Source organism: Notechis scutatus, chromosome 5, assembly GCF_049901735.1.
Source record: "Notechis scutatus isolate UNSWTSFEM ecotype Mainland chromosome 5, rNotScu1.2, whole genome shotgun sequence".
Classification (NCBI taxonomy): Eukaryota; Metazoa; Chordata; class Lepidosauria; order Squamata; family Elapidae; genus Notechis; species Notechis scutatus.
The window spans coordinates 18,396,226-18,416,559 of record NC_142013.1 but is presented as its reverse complement, the minus strand read 5'-3'; the positions used below and the strand labels follow the sequence as shown (position 1 = coordinate 18,416,559).

Below are 20,334 nucleotides of genomic sequence, written 5' to 3'. Positions count from 1 at the left end.
TCAGAGGGCTGTAGTTATTCTTATTTTCTACACTAAAGTAGGACTAATGATGAATAAAGGCTGATTGATTTCCTCTTATTCTTTGTGTCTGTTTTTATTTGATGTTATAGGAATCCCTCCTCATATTGATACTCATTCTGCTTTCGAAGATGAAATAATATCTCTAAGTTTAGGAGCTGAGGTAATTTTTTTAAAAATCTTTTAAATATTTCCTCTAGAAGTTGAAAGCATGTTAATTTATATTTGTTGCTTTACCTTGCACCTGTTCTTTGCAGAGTGTGTACTTCCAGTAGGAAGACATTTTTCTTGAAAAGGTATTTTCTTCTAGGCTTGATTTTTCGGGAGTGAACACGACAATTAGAGAAATAGTTTACGGTAGGGAAAGTGGTCTTTATAATAACTCAGGAACGTTCTTCCCCAATGTGGTATATCTTCTGCAAATTGTAGCCCCAGCGCATCTGGAAAGAGCAGGTTTGGGAAGGCTGCTGTGAAGACAGATAATGATTTCACATCTCTTATTTAGCCATGATTTCTTGAGCTATTCTGTAAGATTACATCATCATTTTTACGAAGGTCAATAGTGTTTTAAGGTAGGATTTGGATACCCACATATAGGGAAGTTAGCCCTTTTTCAGTTCAGTGGGATCTTCTTATAACATATGTTATTAACTGCATATCCATGCATCCATCCACCCCTCTATCTATGGAATATATATTTGGAAATCCTACCAATGTCTGGAAAGGACTGGAGTAAAAGACAGTATTGAGGGATTGATTATAATAGCACAGGAACAGCAGTAGTGAGATTTGAAACTTTTTACTACCGGTTCTGTGGGCATCCCATTCCCACCCCACCCCACTAACCTGCTTTCCAGCTCCGTTCTCCTGTGCAGGGCAACAAAAGAAGACCCAGCCGATCAGCTGGGACTTGGGAGGCAGAGACTAGATGGGGGTGGGGCCAGTCAGAGAAGGTATTTGCCGGTTCTCCAAACTACTAAAAATTTCTGCTACCGGTTCTCCAGAACTGGTCAGAACCTGCTGAATATCACCTCTGAGGACCAGGCACTAAGCACCAGATCCATAGAAGCAGCGGTCTACCACAATAGACAGAACCAGAGGGGCAGCCTGTGTAGACAGGACTCAGGTACAGCCCAACACATAGTGGCAGGGTGTAAGATGTAGGCCGGAACAGCATACACTGAAGGGTACAATCAAGTAGCTGGCATTGTGCACTTTTCCTGAGCTTTTTTGTAAGCACATGATTGTCAGGACATCAAAGGATTTGCAGCTTTCTTGGCTTAGCTGCTAAGATATCTTAGTCCCATAGCAGATGAGGAATTCCGCACGTTGCAACCCCAGCATATATATTGTGTATTCTATTGAGGCAATATATTTCTATTTCATACATTTGCTGACAGCTCATTTCAGAGGGGGAAAAAGTCCTGCTGTTCTTAAAAATAAGTTGACTAAGGAGGAAGAAAGATTTTGCTTTCTCTTGTCTTCACCCAGGAGTCATCCTGCCTCTCCCTGTTGAATTTTTAATGCAAGAAGAGAATTTCATAGAAGTATCTCTGCTGCCAGCAGAGCTCCTGTAGGGAGCCATGCCTAAGAAGCCTTTGCAAATGAGAAGTTATTTTATTCTGCTATTTTATATGTTATTTATAAAATGTTCCTGGCATTGAAGTATCTTGGTTCACCCGGGTCCGAAACTTTTGTCTTTTTGTCTTTCTACTTCAGTTACGTAGGTTGACATTGATGTATAGAAAAGAAAACTTGAAGTGCAAAAGAAGGAGAATCTGAATTATTTCAAAGACTTTAAGTTGAGTAGGTCTATCAAGTTCCATTTTGTCTCTCTCCAACTTTCCCTTTTTGGGGAATGTTGAGAAGGTATTCACACTGTAGCTTCAAAGGATCCTGGAGGAAATGTATTATCTAGATCCCTTTCAATTGGGTTTCAGGCCCTGATACGGGACAGAAATGGCATTGCTTATGCTTTTTGATGATCTCCGGTGGGAATGAGAACAGGAATAGTGTTCTTGGTCTATTTGTCCTTTCAGTGGCTTTTGATAACGTTAACCAGTGGTCCCCAACCTTTTTTGTACCACGCACCGGTACAATCCACGGACCGATCCACGGACCGGTACTGGCATCAGCACGCACGACCAAGGCAAGGCGAGCCGAGCAACCGGTCAGCCAGCCGTCCCCCGCTTCTCCCCGCCACCTTCAACTCCTCCTTTGTACCTTCTTGCAGTCGATGGAGCTGACAGTGAAGAGCACAGTGTTGTCCTAGTTTGCCTCTTTCACCATGGCTGGTCCAGTCAGTGTTGATCAGGAGTGAAAGGTCCAGCCCTCGGTTCTTACTTTGGGGGTTTCCACAGGAGTTAGTGCTCTCTCTGTTTTTGTTCAATATAAATCTGAAACTGTTGGGTGAGATATCAGTATGCTAATGATACGCAGCTATACATCTCTGGTGAATTAAGTGATGACATGATTGTCCTTTCCCAGTGTCTGGAGGCTGTTAAGATCTGGATGGAGAATATCTGAATCCTTAAAACTGAATCTTTTAAGGCCAGAGTAGCTTTGGGTGTGCGGCTCTTTGTTTCTTGAAGAATTACCGTCTTTGGTCGTGGATGGGGTTACATTGCCCCAGACAGATCAGGTGCATAATTTGAGGTTCTGCTGGACTTACAACTCCAACTTGAGAAGCAGGTGGCATTCATGTGTGTTGTATACCAGCTACACCGTTCCTGGACCACCATAGCCTAGTCTCCTCCCAGTTAAACTATATTGAAACTAGCTCGATACCCGTGCTACGAAACTATGTGGTCGGGCTTAGTTTTTGGGGAGGAAAATAAGGGGGAAAAATTCTGCCTCTGCCTACCAGCATCCATCTGTATTCATCTGGCTTGCATCCTGTCAGGGTGTGAGAGAGTTGAGGGCTGTTTGGATACAGAGAAAGAAGGAGACAGCAAGGAACCTGAGCATGGCTTAGCTCAACTGTTCTGTACTAAATCTGCTTGCTGCTCTGAAACTAAAACTGAAACTGAAACTCTCCTCTACTTGTGTTTTGCAGGTGGGGAGGAGGAGTATAACTCCTTAGCATCAGAGCGTGTTAATAATTAATATATGAAATACTAATGCTCTAATGGTCATTTAGAAAAATCCTTTCTTAGTGAGCACCTAGAAACCAAGAGGAACATATGTGCCAAATTTCAGGTTTGTAGGCATTATGGTTCTGGAGATTTTGTGATGATGCATGAATGGCATTTCACTTTTTATATATATAGATGTGTTTTACTTGGGCTGTCCGTGAAGAGTATTTGGAAGCTTCAGTTGGTCCAAAATGCAGTGGCTCACATAGTTCTGTGCATGCCTCTTCTGCAGTAGCTGCACTGGTTTCTGATTTTCTTCCAGGTGCAATTCAAAGTGCTTGTTTATCACCTTTAAAGGTCTGCCTGGCTTGGGGCCAGGGCATTTGAAGGGCAACCACTCCTCAGTTACATCTGCCCAGCTCATCAGAGTGGGAAGACTGGGTATGTTGTAGGTCCCGTCAATGGAAGGAAATACACCTAATGGGACTTAGAAGAAGGACCTTCTCTGTAGTGGTTCCCTCCCTTTGGAACATCATTTCCCTGGAAATAAAGTTAGCCCCCCCTTGCTACTTTTCTGAAAGGGCCTGAAGAAATGGTTTTTATCAGTAGGCCTGAGGGCCTCAGGTTGATTTGGAGCTGAACAAGAGGCTTGTATGATTGTGTTTGTCACTGCTGTAGGGTGAGGGTTGGATGTCGGATGTGTTTATATTGTTGCTTTTTTAATGTTGTAGGCTATCTGGAGCCACTGTATAAGTTGGAGGGGCGTATAAATCTATTTAATAAGTGAATAAATAATCAAAAAAAAATCCCACGTACAGGTTGTAAGTTGACCTGTAATAGATAGTTTTAACTGAGTTTAAATAAAATCACGTAAAACTGTATTCAACCCTTTTGGTCCCTGGGTGCAAAGTAGAATAGAAAGCAACCTTAACCTGACTTCCCATCTGTGATGGTAAACAAGCCCTTCCATTAAAAGGTGGTAAAAGGCACTATTTATCCTCATGTCAGAGAAAAGGAACATGAGAGTCATTCAATAACTTTGAAGAAGTCTTCAGGAAAATAGCATATTGTAGCTAGGCTTGTCTAGCTGGTCATTATGGCACCATCAGCAAAAGCAATGCAGGTGGAAAGAGAATAGCATTTTAAAAAAAGCCTTCATCTTTAAATTAGTGGTTTTCAGACCATTTGCCTTTAGGAAAGCCTTTATAGATTCATTGGCCTGTCAAATCAAATGACCTCTTCAAGCCACAGTCTGTTCTTAGCTCAACTGCTCTGGCATTTCAGGTTGATGATTATCCTCAGGGAATTGAGATGAGCAAGGGTTTAGGTGCCCTTGTCCAAATTATTTTCAGTGGGACATCTTTTATAAAGGGATTAGAACATGCTGGTGAAGAGTTCTTGCATGCTTTCTGCTAGCCTCATGTAAGCTGTATGAAAAAGAATAAGGCCTTTCAACAGTTTTCACAGTAGAGCGTGTGGCTCATCTCAGCACTCTATGAAACCAGCTTTGAGGATGAGAGTCAAGATTAGTTACATGGAATATTTTTCTGTAGCATCACATAAAGTCTGTGAGTAGAGCACATGAAGCTCCTGAAAACCTTGCTTGAATATAGTGCTTGGAAACCTCTGAAATACGTTATCAAGCTAATTTTAATACAGCAGAAGAAGATACATGACTGAGAGTAACCACATTAGCCACATTTACTTTTTAATTACTTTTAAAGGTATGTTAAATTAATGTTACATTTTGCTAATTGTTTGGCTGCAGAAGGTAGCTCCAGACAAGGTACTCAATGCTGGATGCGTCCCTCAGTCCAGAAAAAGATGTACATCCCTTTTGTAAGAATCTTTCAGGTTGACAAGTCTATTGTATCACGTAAAATAATGTCAAGATTTGTCAAAGCAAGATGCAAAATAATTATTTAAGTTATAGGGAGACAGATTTTAATTGCATGTTATAGAATTTTTTTTTTCTAATAGTATGAACAATGCAATCATAGCATCACTTGCCCAGAAATGTAATGGGTTTCTTTTCATTGAATATGCCCAAGTGAAAGTTAGACAACCAGTTACGAATTTCAAGATGGGTGGATTTCAATTCCCAGAATTCCACACCTGCACAAGCAGGGGCTGAAGTCCAACCTTCTTGAAGTTCTCAGGTTGAGAAATATAGATATAGTTACTGGCTTTCTTCCTTATTTGTAATGTTTTCCATGATGCTACAGAATTTAGAATTAATTAAGACTAAGAAAAAGAATGAAAATACTGTATTTTTCTTCCAGAATTTCAATTTTATTTCGTTATATATTTTAATTATTTTTATTACAGTGTAGGTAAAAAGTAATGGGGTTCAGTGGTTAAAGACGCTGAACTTATCAGCTGGAAAGCTGAAAGCATGGGTTCGAAACCTGAGCACTTCCCAATCTTGCCCCAGCTCTTGCCATCCTAGCAGTTCAAAAACATGCAAATGTGAGTAGATAAATGGGCACAACTTTGGTGGGAAAGTCACTAGTCTGTGTTTATGGGAAATACATGGATTGCTCTTCACATGTCTCCAATTGCCCATTTTTCACAAGGCCAGAATGATTGAGCCAACTCTCAGATTAATGCAACATTACTGACTGAATTCATTGAATATTTTAGCATGCTATAATTAGAACGTCTACTTTTAATTCATGTCTCAAAACAGAATACCAAATATGAAGCACACTTTTTAAAAAAAAAAGAAAGAAAAAACTTGTAACATTTTGAAATATTTCAACAATGGGTGACCTTCTGGGGCTGAGAGGCCATTTTGTCTTTTTCTTTTCCTCCCCACCTGCAAGCTGAATAAATGTTAAATAAATATTCACAGATTAATCGACCGGCTATATATTAGCTTAACACAATGTTGCCTTTCACACACCTTGGATTTATTTCTGTTGTCCACCTCCACTTACTACACCACTGTTTGTCATATTGCTAATTTGTTTTAAAAATAGGGGGCTTTACGTAACATTCATCCTGTGTGCGCCTTCACCCTCAGTGACGTTAACTGTATATAATGAACATACATCATATGCTAATTACAAGCTTTTCTGCTGCCGGTATTGAGGGAAAGGAGCAGAAAACATTTCCAGTTTTCCAAAGATACAGATATTAAAATAATTGACTACATCCTCGTTCACACTTGTCACTTTAGCTCTAGTGGTGGGTTTTTATGAGGAACTGCGTCTTCTTTTTGACTGAGATCTATCCTGGGATAGACGAAAAGCTGGTAATAGTTGCTAGGCAACTACTGGATTCTAGAGTAAAGATGGGTATCAATTGTTTCCTAGCAACCATGATGTGATTTCTCCTCCCCTTCATCCAAGACATGTGTTTGACTGTGTGTTACCTTTATTTGTTAACCTCCATTTTGTTCCTCAGAGTGATTTCTAAAAGTACTTCTAATTTGGGTGGGCAATGTATGACCTACAGATGTTGCTAACCTCCAGCTTCTTACATCTGTTACCGTTGGTACAGCTAATGGAAGTTTATTAGCATCAACTGAAAGACCCACCAATTCTCCAGGCTTGGTCTAAGATTTTACCAATTAACATCTAATTGGCCTTCTTTTCTCCCCTTGGTTTCATTTGACATTTTAAATCTGTTTTCATAATCTCTTTCAACACTACTGTGTTTGCTTTATTCTTAAAATAAAAGACTGAAAGTTCTGATACTTGATCATCTTATTTCTAATGGATAACATTTTCATTTCTTTGTTCTAACATTCAGTCCCAAAAATTCTATACACAGTGCCTCTCCCATTGTGTAAACTTTTTTTTTTTCAAATTAAGGGGATTTTTTTTTAAAAAAAATCAAAAATAAATTTAATACATTTTTAATCAAAACCCCTTTTTGCTATCTATTTTTGGAAGATTAATACATGGAGCATGAAATGAGACTGCTGGTGCTTGTCAGAAATTAACAGCTGTCAAGGTGAACTCTGGTGCTTTAGCAAGGAATTGTTGCAACTCAGTAATGTCTCTGCCTCAGGAGTTCAATAAAGGGGGAGTAATTTCATTTAGCCTGTGATGTCATTCCCCTTTTGTTATAGGGGTCTATTTTAAGGCTCGCAAGTCTCAGTTGCAAAGTTTTCTGCCTGTACATGAAGCTGTGGTTTAAAACTGCCAGTAGGAGGCACAATTGGTTTTTCAAACAGTGAAAAGTCAGAAAACAAACAATTATTGCAGTTCACTGATAGTCTCTCTTCTGGATGCAAAATAAACATTGTTGATATTTCAGTCCCCAAACTGGCTATTCCTATTAGTGCATGATAGAGAGTCCCATTTAAAAAAATAGAAAATAAAAATGTGTGCCTATTACTGTATTTGTGTAACAGATTTGTATATGTATCTAATTGTTCTACTTTCTGCACAAAACATAGTCACCAAAATGATAGTAACACCAGTTGAATCCCACCTCTGATCATAAGATACAACACTTAGTGATAGTCATAGGTTACTAATAAGCAATAAAATCATATATAGGTTACTAATAAGCAATCAAAACATGCTAGGAAAACAAAACAAATTGTAAAGATACAGCAACATAGTTATAGTCATAAGTGGGAAGAAGAAGTGGTAATAGGAAGGATGAGAAGAATAATAAGTCTTACTAAGTAGTTTGACGGTGTGTTGTTTAGCAGAGTGATGGCATTCAGGAAAAAATTGTCCTTATGTCTAGTTGTTCTGGTGTGCAGTGCCCTATAGCATCATTTTGAGGGTAAAAGTTGAAACAATTTATGTCCAGGATGTGAGGGGTCTGTAGATATTTTCACAGCCCTCTTTTTGACTCATACTGTATACAGGTCATATACAGACATATATACATATATATATGTATGTATACAGAGCAAAAACAGACATGTTTCAAACATGTCATGATAAGGGATGTGGAAGTGAAGTCTTGTGAATAGGGAGGAAGTGGAATTTGATATATTTATCCTTGAAAAAAAGGCAACCGAAGAGCAATATGGTAGCACAGAAAGAATGCCACATGGGAGATCAAGATCTGTTATTTATCACCCTGGAAGGCAGGATATAGAATAAAGATTTTAAGTTGCTGGAAACTTCCTAATAATAAGATCTATTGGATGGTGGAACTAATTGTTGCTGCCAGTGTAGTTAATTAATATTTCAAGAGCTATGGTAGGATTATTTCTCTTTTGTAGCTTTTTGTAGCTGTTTCTGCTGTATGTACCACCAAATGTTGCTATGGGGATTAAGTAGTTATTAAATAAAATCAATTATCAAAAGAATTAAAGAACTCCCATTCAAAAGCTGATTGATGTTGGATATGCTTTAATTTGGATTCTTGCACTGAATAGGTGGCTAGGTGGTCTGTATAATCCTCCCTAACATTCTGATTCTATGATTCATCTAATATTTAATCAAAATTTGCTTCCCTGCAGTTTCTACATTGTTTTTAATCCTGCTCTTAATGATAATAACCCAGAGGTCTGTTTCATTTTTGTGTGAAACTCTTCAAATTTTTCAAATTGTAAGTTTAATTTGTTCTCTTTACCGAGCTATAATAATAATTAAATAAATTTATTTCTAGAGGTTTAGCAATATCAGTTTCATAAATCAAAAAGGAATGTTGTGAGGTTATAAACGGTAAGAGATTTATCCTTGCTTTTTGGATTGTATTCTAGTCATGCTGATAGGAAGGGGTAGGAGTTATTGTTCCTATACAGATTTGTTGAAACCTTTAAAATATCAGGTCAAGTGAGAGGTTTCCTATCTCTCTACTTAATTTACAACTCAATATGTGTTCCAGTATTGTTAAAGATATCAGCCAAAAAAGGAGACTAAATTGCATTAAATAGTTCTTACTTGTAGAAATAAAGTGAGTTAGACAACTATGAGAGTCTTTTATCTGGAGCAGAACATGGGCAGTTAGTGAAATCTAATAATGCTGGAAGCCTAAGTGAATCATTGGTCTTGAAATCATAAAAGGTGCCCATGGCCTGCATTACTTTTCCTAGAGGGATTAAGTTCTTGATATACCAGTCAGCTGAAAGATCAAGAGACAATGAACACCATTAAGTTCACTGCCCCAGGAGTCGAAAGTTCTTGGCAATAAGCTTGCAATAACAAATATTTTGCATGGTAGGGAAACCAAACTCATTCTAAACAGATTGGGAAGGGAAGAAGGAATAGCTCTTAGCCTGATGTAATGGAAATTTTGGACAACGGATAAAACAGTAAACTATGTTGAAGTCATGTGGAGGATTACATCCCCTTGGCAGATATAATTTTATCCTTCCAATTGGGAACTATTATTTAATCAGAAGGAATGTGATAATATTTACAAAATACATAACAATGGAACATTCCCTAGAATGAGCTTTGTTGCTGTGAAACCCGTGTGGTTAGATTTTTCTATCTAAGGTCATTCCTATTGTGCCTTGGAACTTGTAATACTAATTATATGATTTAATGCATTTACAGTATACCCACCTTTTCTTTTGGAGCACAAAGAAGCATTCAAGGAGGTAATACAAGCCAGCTAAATTTCCTCCTTTAGGTTGGACTGTGATAGGCTCATAATCATTCTCTAAGATAGATGGTCCAATGGAGTCTTGAAATTGTATCTCTCCAATTCATATCCAAATCCATACTCACTCCACTTCATACTGCTGGATCTCAGAAGCATCATGTCTTACTGGGTATTGAACTTATACCCCCAAGAACATTTTTTTGGCCAACTGAGGTCTTGTATTTTAAACCCCTTTCCTGGAGTTCACACAACAGTTAAAACAAAGTTAATGGGAAACGATAAGCTGTGTTGTATTTTTCTCTTGATCAAGATGAATATGTAATTCAATTTCCGGAAGCAAAAACATCTTTATAGAAACTATCTGCATTAGACTATCGTTGAAACATTTGATTCCAGCCTCTATTTTAAGCTCATTGTGATAAGTGTTCTTTCTCTGAGTTGCCACCGGTGCCTGAGACAAAATGTAAATTGGATTAGCATTATCACAAAATGATTACATACAGTTGTGAAAATATGGTAATGAAACAGAATTGGAGAACTTTTGGATAGCTAGCTCATTTTGAGAGCAATCTAAAGGCAATAAGTGATGATAGAAAATGGAAATATTTATCTATTTTCTGGGTTTGTGTGTGTTTTAAACTGAAAGCTATTTAAGGCTTATGGATATTTCCTGATTCAAAATGGTTTGAAAAATATGCTGCTGTGTTTCAGAGACAGGTGTAGTTCTCATTTAGTGACCATATTTAGGAATGGTCATTAAGTGAAATGTTTGCTAAGTAAAACCATGACTGTGCTTATAATCTTACTTCAGTTTTCTGTTGCTTTGCATATATGCAAAAGTCATAATAAATATGAGGGTTGGTTGCAAAGTTACATTTTCATCACTGTCATAACTGTGAACAGTTCCTGTGTGAGGCAGTCACTACCTGTATTTCTGTATTAAACCTATCATTGTGTGGTTTTTTTAAAAAAAAATCTTCAAGTTACAGTTGGATGAACAAATGTTATAAAAACTCTACCAAATAGATAAGAAATTTGAAAGAGCATTACATCTAACTAAACTAAACATTAACTAAAACTATTTAAGTTACATTTGTCATATCATTTAGCGTAATTTATTTTTAGATTTATTCCAGAGTTTAAAGTGGTTTACATAATTCTTCTACTCTGTGAAAAGGGCTTTGCTGAAAGGGAATAACTGGCCCAAAATCATCTGGTGAGCTTTAATGGCTATCATGGACTTGAACCCTGGGCATCTCTTATCCTAGTTCAACTCTTCAGTTACTATACCGCATTGGTATTATTCCTAGTCTTATTTTTTCTTTCAGTGTTTGTGTAGGGAGGAAGAAGTGTGCATACATGTATGTATTGTGTGTAGGGTGGGGGTGAGAATCAGGCTCTAGTTCTGCACTTGAAAAATTCAATACAACATTACTGTATTGAGGTCTTCCTATTCTTTTCTATAAACTCTGTTGTTGCAGGAGTTCAGAACCATTTGAGCACAATCTGGAAACAATAGCAATAGACTTATATACCGCTTCACAGTGTTTTACAGCCCCCTAGCGGTTTACAGAGTCAGCTATTTCCCCCAACAGTTTGGGTCCTCATTTTACCCACCTCAGAAGGATGGAAGGGTGCTAAGTCAATCTTGAGCCTGGTAAGATTCGAACTGCCAAATTGCAGCCAGCCGGCAGTCAGCAGAAGTAGCCTGCAGTACTGCACTCTAACCACTGGGTCACCGTAGCTGATGGGATGTTGCAATGTTTCCCAGAATTTAAATGTTTTTCTTTTGCAAGTTTTTCATATTTGTTTTAAGGGCTTTGTATCGCTTATTCTCTGTGCTAATAGTGCAGTGACTATGAACATCATTAAGCAATGACTCACTTTATATAGCATCTTTATAGCCCCTTCAACAATTATTTCTCTGCCGTCTCTTCTATGGCTCACCAGATCTAATTTCATCTCTGAACAAGCAGCCTTGCACAACTTTCATACCTTTAAGAAATATCTCTTGCTCCCTCTGTTCTTGTTTGTACATATCCCAACAGATGCTCACACTTTGCTTGCATTATTTGGGTTGTGTCTCACATAGCAGGAGCAGCATTCAAAATGCAAGTGGTGGCTTATAGCTGTCTGAGCATCTCTGAAAGATCCATCACAGAGCCCCTTAGCACAAATGTTGGCTCCAGCGTCATGTTTTTCCCTGCAGAGCTATATTATTATCTTCATGTGTGTTTCTCCCCCTACGTATAGTTGCAAAAAAAAAAATATGGCAAAGGTTTGTGTGAGATCAACACATCAAGCTTCTTACTCTTCTCTCTGTTTTTTTTTTCTTTTCTAAAAAAATTATTATTGACTGCGGTCTCTGATGATGTATTATGGGCAAGGTAGAAATTTGATCTTTATTGACTTTGCCACCTCTGGGAATAAAGAAAATGGATAAGAACAAAAATAGTAATTGGAAATAGCTCCAGTTGGAGAGAACCTGTCATGAGATGGATTGATTCAGCAGTGGCAGAAGTAGCGCTATTGATTGGGAGCCTTTAGTGAATTAAAAAGAGGGCCAGGCATCTAATATGCCTCTTTTCTTTTGAATCTATGGACGTGTGAGGGAATGAAACAAAGAAGTGGAAATTTGCAGTTCTTTTGTTGGACAAAAATAAAGATTCACAAACAGGCACAACAAGGTCATCTCTGTCTCCTTTGGCACCTGGTTTTTAATAGTGATTGGGATCAGGACTTTCCCACGTAGAGGCAAGATGGTGATGATGAATTAGGGGCAGACGTTGTTTGAAGATGAATGTAGAAGCTGTAAATGCTGATTTTCAACTAGATATATTTAAAAAAAATATATATTTAAAAGGGGATGTGGGTGGTATTAAAGAAAACAGAAAAGTTTTAGGCCAAGAGCACACACCTTGAGATCTCAAGGCCACTTACATCTGTGAAAGCTTAGAATTGTAAGTTTGGAAAGTTGGAAAGGACTACCAGGATAATATAATTTATCCCTCTGCAGGAAACCAGTTAAACTATCCACGCGAGATGGTTTTCTATCTTCTTCAAAGCCTCCAACAATGGAAAACCTACAACATCAACAAGACTATTCCATTATTATGACAGTCTAACGAACAGTTATACAGATTATTTATCATAAAGCCTTTTTAAAAAAATTTAATGAAATGTAGGCTGTTGCAACTTAAACCTGTTACTTTTGGTCCTCGTTTCTGTGGCCGTGAACAATAGTTCTTGACCACCTTCTTTCTTTCTTAGTGCATGGTATCATTAACCCTCCTCCTGTGAATACCAGTGTGCCTTTCAGGGCCATTAACTTATGATACAGAATGCAGAAAGGGCATTAGTGTGTCTCTCACCACGTGATCTGAATTGTAAATCTTGCATCTTACAAGTACACGTTTTGATAACTTTCAATGACAAGAAATAACTCTGGATTCCATTCCTTTTCTGCAGATTGTTATGGATTTTAAACACCCTGATGGACGCACAGTTGCAGTATTGCTGCCTCAGCGTAGTTTGCTAGTGATGTCTGGAGAGTCCAGATACCTCTGGACCCATGGGTAAGAGCTGGTATTTACCTTGCAGTCAAATAATTATAAATTGGCAGTGTATTGTAGTGAGCGTTTATTTTTGTTAGCGGTCAGTAACATAAACAGCCTATTTATCCTGTAAATAATATGCATAAAAGACAAGTCACCATCTTAAGGTACCTATCATCTAAATTTTGATTGACTGTGAGAGCAGTTATGAAGGAAGAGGTCTTATACATATTAAGCTCAGTTTTCTGTTCGATTAACATCTAAAGAATTAAAGTTTTCATACAGGACTTATTTGTTGAGGAAGAAAACAAACATTGATGCCACCTGGGTGAAGGTGCAAGTATTTATGGTGGATGACATTTCTTAACCCTGATTTTCCTTCAAGGAGCTTCCCCAGATGCATATTTCATTTTCACATTAATTCTGTGAGGTCGTGACTTTAATCATCTGCAAAGCTTTATGGCAGATGAATGATTTGAATTGGAATCTCCTTCCACCTAATTGAACCTGTTAATCAGTGCAACACCTGGATTCCAGAGGGCATCAGAATGAGAGCAGGATATGTTAGCAGTTCCCGGAAACTTAAGAAGTAGGAAACTGATAGAATTAAAGCAGCCTCCCTCAGTTATTGTGAATAGTCATGCTTAGCTGGGAAGTTTGGAGTTGAAATTCCAACATTTAAAGACAGCAGCTTAAGAATAGTGAGCTAGTAGAATAAAGCAAATGCATTGATATATAACATTGAACTAGGAGTTTTTGAAGCAGACATTGCAAATGAGAAAAGAAAGCACGGATGATTTGGTTAGTTTTTCGGTTTTGGGTTTGTTTGTTTTTGTCAGCTTGTATCTAGAAAAGTGTGGAATAGAAAAGCTGGCTAGAAATTATGATTCTGATAAACTGCATTTAAAAACAAGCTGGGATTTGCAAACTAACAAAAAAACAGGGCTTCAAGTTCCTTTTTAATTGCTCCATACATCATGTCAAATTAGAACAAAGTATCACTTTGTGGCGTAATAAGATCTATGAACTTAGAATGTAGTAAATCTCATTGAAATCTAATCTATAAGTAGTCCTTGACTTACAATTAATTCAGTGGCTATTCAGAGTTGCAATGACATTGTGAAATGTGATTTACAATTAGCCTCGGACGTACAACCTATGCAGTGGTATTCCGAAAGTCACATGTTAAGAATTTGATTGCTTGTCATCTCAGTGTGTGATTACAGTGGTTGCAACATTCTGGGATTGTGTGACCATCATTTACAACAGGGGTGTCAAACTGGCTCTCAGCTACTCTTTGGCACAAATGCAGGGAGAAAATAAGACACTCTTCGCTTCAGTATTTAGTAACACAAAAGCTTATTGTTTATTCCTTCCTCCGCAAGGAGTCCGAGAAAATAGCTAAGCAAACAAAATAATGTTGGATCTAACCCGAGTTTCCTGGGATTCGATATTTATAATAATTTCCCCTCATTACCCTTCATTACCCCTGATTATCCTTATTACCCATGATTACCATTTTTAATGATAATTATTCGTATGAACTCAATCACATGAATCGTGGTTAATGCACAGAGCTTCACCTCACAGCATTTTACATAGACCGCGCATATTATTACGATACAGAGTTTATTCTGATGAAAAGGAATGCCATCCTTCAGGTCGCTGTGGCTTCGATTCAAATGCGTGTGTTGCGTAGTCGCGACACTGGCGGCCCGTGCGCCAGATGCATTACATGTACGCCACACCCACTCCAGCTCCACGAAAGAAAAAAACCACGATATGTCACATGACGGCAACATGAGGCCGCAAATTTGACACCTGTGAATTTTCAACCTTTCCAACTGACTTCCAGCAAGCAAAGTCAGGGGAAAAGCCAGATTTGCTTAAAGACCACATGATTCACTTAACAACTGCAGTGATTTGCTTAACAATCATGGCAAAAAAAAAAAGATCACAACATGGGTGCAATTCACTTAACAATCACCTTGCTTAACAACAGAAATTCTGGTCCCTGTTGTGATTGTGAATTGAGGACTACCTGTAATATACATAAAATGTTCATCAATTTGGCCAATTAACACCCATTTCGTGAAAAGGAAAGATTATGCTTCTGGCATTTATGAAATGTGTACATAGGTGTATTTGTGTTTGGTTTTACAATAGTGGCCAAAATTGTGGAAACCTTTTGGGAAAAGTGTATTTTTATGCCATCACTACCAAACACTATCCTCTGTCCAGGTAACATGGGTTTTAGCCCAGTTCAGTCTCTTTGTTTGAGAGATAAAAGTGGCTTTTTTGTGGAATTCTAGATTTTAAGCCAAATTCCTGAAGTTTGTGATGAACAGTCCTTGCACTCAACTTCACATTGCATTGCGCCATTTCATCTTGTATACACCCAGATGATTTTCTTCTATCACGTAGGCACAGTCTCTTAATTCTTCTATCATCACTTGCTGTTGTGCATCTTTCCCTGCCTTTACCAGTGTGGTTTTGCAGTGACTGGGTCTCCTTATACCTCTTCAAAAACGTAGAAATGCCACCTTTGGTTAAGTTTCCACCATTTTTTTTCTAATTTCTTTATAACTGTAGCCTTGTTCACTTTATAATAATATTTTACATTGCATTTTGGGCGACCAGTCAACTCTTTGCACCATTACTTTAATTTTATTATGTATTACAAGCTCACTAAATGAAAGAACACAAAAAAAAAACCCAACAAACTTGATAGTGATCACATAAGGCACTGGTAAATGTCCTCCTGTCAGCTTCAATACATGACATCAATAACTGAATCCTACTGTGATCTGATTGGTTTATTGCCAAAACAAGAAGATACCTTATTGGCTCTCTAAACACATGCTCATTGGCTACAATCAGATGAAGGAAAGCTACCTGATATCAACCTAAGCAAATTGTGGTTCCTTTTTTTGGTTATTTGGCTATAAAGTTTCATAGAATACAGATAATTAAGCTTTGTTGCATTACATTCTTAATTAAATTATCTTTCCATTGATATATAATTTTATGGTACTACTCCAAAAAAAGTGGTGTTATTAGCCATCAAACCTTAAAAATACACTTTTCCCGAAAAGTTTCCACAATTTTGGCCACAACTGTACTTTGCTCATCAGTTACAGCCACCCATTATTTTGCTCTCCAATAATATTTTTTTGTCTTGCTGTAGCTCCTTTGACGAGGCTAAATTCAGGTTTCTAACATAGACAGGCAGAAGGCTTATCTTGTTGGAAATAAAATGCTGATGATCCTGAAGGTTGAAAATCTGGGGATTTTTTAAAGCCAGCTGGTCCATGCCAGGCCATGCTAGTTCCTAGAGGCAGATTTCGCACTGTGGCAGCTGATTATCAAACAGGATTATTCTAAGCCCTCTCCATATTATTCAATATTCCCTGTTTCCTGCCTTCTTTAATATGAAATAGATGCTTTGGAAATAGCTTTTTGCTGCTGTTTGCTTCCTGCCATCACATCATCTTTGAACTGTCCTCTCAAGATTGTCTTCTTTTCACCATCCTCTCCTAAGCTCATACATTATTTGCTATTCAGCATGTGGACATATTCCTATGAGGGAAACCTTTTTATTTTTATTACATTAAAGAACTATTATTATTTGGAAAAGTAAAATGCCAACTTGTTATGTTAAAAAGCTATAGAAGAAAGAGAAACAAGCTCTGCGCTAAACAGGATCGAAGAGACAAAAATGGCAAAAAAGAAATCTAAAATCAATAAATCTAAGATATAAGCAACAAAAAAAAAGCACCAAACCCATCAGAATCTTGTTCAAGTATATAGCAGATTTGGCAACACAATACTCCACTGTTGTAAGGAAGAAAAGCAGGACGCACCTGGACAATTAGGTTGACCTTTGATTTGTTGTGTGCTCTCAGAAAAGCTTTACTTATGAGAAATCCCACTGGGGAGACTACTACAATATAGCCCTTGTTCTTCTGATCCTAGAAATACCTAGTTTTTCTGTCTGCCTGCCTTTTTTTCTCATGTTGCCTGTTTTGATTCTTCTTTTGACTCTGGGTCTGCTCTGTAGGAACAAGAATGGTACTAGCAGGAATGTCTTTGCAAGTGTTTTGCTTTTAATAGAAAGGCACCGTTCTCATGTCCCCTTTTAAACATCCGGATGAACGTTCAACTGAAGTTATGCTGCCTCCATACAGTTTGCTAGTGATGTCTGGAGTATCCACATTTCTTTTTAAGGTTTTAGTTTTAGAGCTGTATGTGTGTGGACTTGTTTGGTCACGTCATTGATTGTCAGACATATGTATTATTATTATTATTATTATTTTTGGGGGGGAGATTCTTTACAGAAGGAATTTCAGGCACAGGTGTCATAGACTGGTTTCAGGGCACATCCACAGGTGAGAAAGTATAGATGGAGGTCCTTGGAGACTTCAGCGTTAACACTATGTCAGATCTACCATCTTCGGCATCCTGCCATCAAAAGCTAGGGGAGTGGGGACACTGGGAGAACAAATGGACAATAAACCTGTATCAGGATAGTGCTGGGAAACTGGGAGTGGGGAATGACTGTTAAGGAAGATCAGGGATGCTTTGAAACAGTTCGTGCCAGTTTTCAAGGTCACCGAGAAGCCGAAGATGCTTGGGAATGGAATGCTGATTACTCCAAATACTGAAGGTTCCCAAAACACCTAAACATCCACCCATTGGCTGGAAATAGACTGGTCAAAGGGGGAGGGATGGATTGAAGGGGAGAGCCTGTATTCTTTCGCGTGGGAAATTTATTTCTAGTCTGACTCTACTGCAACCAGCACCCTTTAATAAAAGAAACTATCACTTCAAACCAAATGGAGTTGAGGCAAAATAGGCATTATTGTGTAATACATACAACTCAATGCGTTTTATATATATATTACAACATCATTGTCAGGGCTCCGGCATCCACCCCTATTTAAATCATGAGTGTCTAGCTGCATCAGAGTTTAAAGATTTATTAGGAGTGAACATGCTGGTGCTACCTGGGTGTAGCCGACTCTGAGACACATCATTCATTTCACCCTTGACCCTGGTCTTTCCCCTATCCCCTAGATGTATATTCTCTGATGGGACACATCCTTCAGTAATAATCTTGCCTGCCAGAAGCTTCGGTTGCCTAGAAATTATTTATGAAGCATTTAAGGAATGTACTACTGCCCCCACTCCCTTTCTGCTGGCAACTCTAAGAGACCAGAGGAATATTTTTGAGTTGACAGTCATAATATCTTATATGAGTCCATTCAGCAGTAATATCATTTAGTCCATATTTTACCATATAATGGAGAGTATTATGAAGCATTCTGTCAAAGACTGTGAGGTATTAGTCTCAATCTTTTCCTTCTCCTGAGCTAGTATCTCTATTAAAGGAAAAGGTGATAAATCCAGAATTATTTGTTTGTTACAAAACCCATTCTTACCCCTGTTAATTGAAGCATGCTTATTAAAATCTCCATAGATGTGCAGCTTGATAATGCTTTTGAAGATCTTCCCTCTATCTTATCACGTTGCAATGTCCTTTCTTTCTCAGCTTTCTCAGCTTCGTCTAAGATATTTTCAAGCCTCTAGTTGGCAGTGTTACAAAGTTTCTTTACTCTCACTTTCCCCTCCTTTCTCAGGCAAAAGGTAATAGAAGTTAAAAAAAAGAGAAAAGTATATATATAAAAAAGAAAAGTAACTAAAGGGAGCCTCTAACCTAAAATGTTGCAAAGTCAAAAAGAAGAAAAAAATAGATGTAAATAAGAAAAAGCCAGTCCAGTTAGCAAATGTTAAATCGCGATAGAAGTCCAGTAATAAGAAAATAAAAATAAAAAGCCAAGCCTTACTTTGACGTTTCCGCTTAAAAACCGCCGCTTATTCCGTTCTGTCAAATCTTTTACAGATTTTTCCTTTTCCTTAGGGTGTCCCTTTAAGTCTTAGAGTAATGATAAAAAAAAAAAAAAAAGTTCTCACCAAACCGACACACTTTCTCTTTCCAGTCTCTTCCGATCGGAGCTGTCCCAACTTCAGCAGCTTTGATGGCTGCCTCTGTGCCGCCGGCAAGAAGGGCTTCTCCTGGATCAACCAGGGACTTTGCGGTGTCCCTGGGATTGGCAGGATGCGCCCTTCACTTTCACCGTCTCTTCAGGACGGTTTAGGTCCGTTGGGACCGTCCAGAGGCAAAGATATCGGCTGCAATCTCAGACCTCTGAGATTGCATGCAGTATCGTCGCGACGCAGCTCCGCCCCCTTCCTCCTTCATTTTTTTGAAGATGGGAATAACATTGGCTCCCTTTCTGTCTTGTGATTTTGCTAATCTTTCAGGATATTTCAGAAGATTGGGATTTCAAGAGTGATTCTGTGATCATCTCCTTCAATATCCTAGGACGTATTCCTTCTAGTCTTTACTTAAATTAATTTCAATTAGCTAATTTGTCTCTTTATCTTTTCCTTGTCAGTCTTAAAAGCATAGTTCCTTCCTTCAGTAGTCCTGGACGGGTAGAGCTTCATTTTCCTTCTGAGAATACAGATACAACATATTATTTATTTATATATGAAATTCAGAGGCTGTCCATCACAGTCACAGAACAACTCTGGGTGGTGTACCGTTAAAAACACAAAAACCATATAAAACATTATATTTCAACAAAAGGAGGCAGTTAAAACAAAGATAGAATAATTAAAGTTAAATGAGTTACCTTGTTATCATCACTTACTACCATTACACCATTTTTCTCCTTGCAATAGCCCTGTACTTTTTAATTTTCCTTCTATTTCTAACATACCCAAATAATACATCTTTATTGATTTTGATATCTCTTGCAAGCTACACTTTTTCAGAGCTTTAACTTTTATTTTGACAGACTTCCCACCATTTCTGAATATGATTTTATATTCTCTTTCGGTTATGTTCAGCTCTTTTCATATATCATTAACCCAATTAAAACAAATGTTAATTAAAATATGCAATAATAATGACAAATATTAATGAAGTTATGTAACTTCATTAATACTTGTCATTATTATTGCATATTTTAATTAACATTTGTTTTAATTGGGTTAATTGTTTTATTATATGGGTTATGGAAAGCTCACAGATCAGGCATGATATTCCCCTCTGAAAAAAAAATCTGAAAAGTAGCCAGGGATGCAGGGGTTACCTA

The 20,334-nt window shown here is 37.8% G+C and overlaps 1 protein-coding gene across 6 annotated transcripts in view; it reads left to right on the top strand.

Annotated features, from left to right (window-relative positions):
- Positions 1-20,334, top strand: part of ALKBH8 (alkB homolog 8, tRNA methyltransferase) — a 59,658-nt gene that overhangs the window by 9,073 nt on the left and 30,251 nt on the right. For all 6 annotated transcript variants that reach the window (XM_026685345.2, XM_087966221.1, XM_087966222.1 and 3 more), the window contains 2 exons: positions 111-181; positions 13,086-13,192. In XM_026685345.2, the coding sequence (XP_026541130.1) occupies positions 111-181; positions 13,086-13,192 (178 nt within the window). The remainder of the gene's footprint in view (positions 1-110; positions 182-13,085; positions 13,193-20,334) is intronic.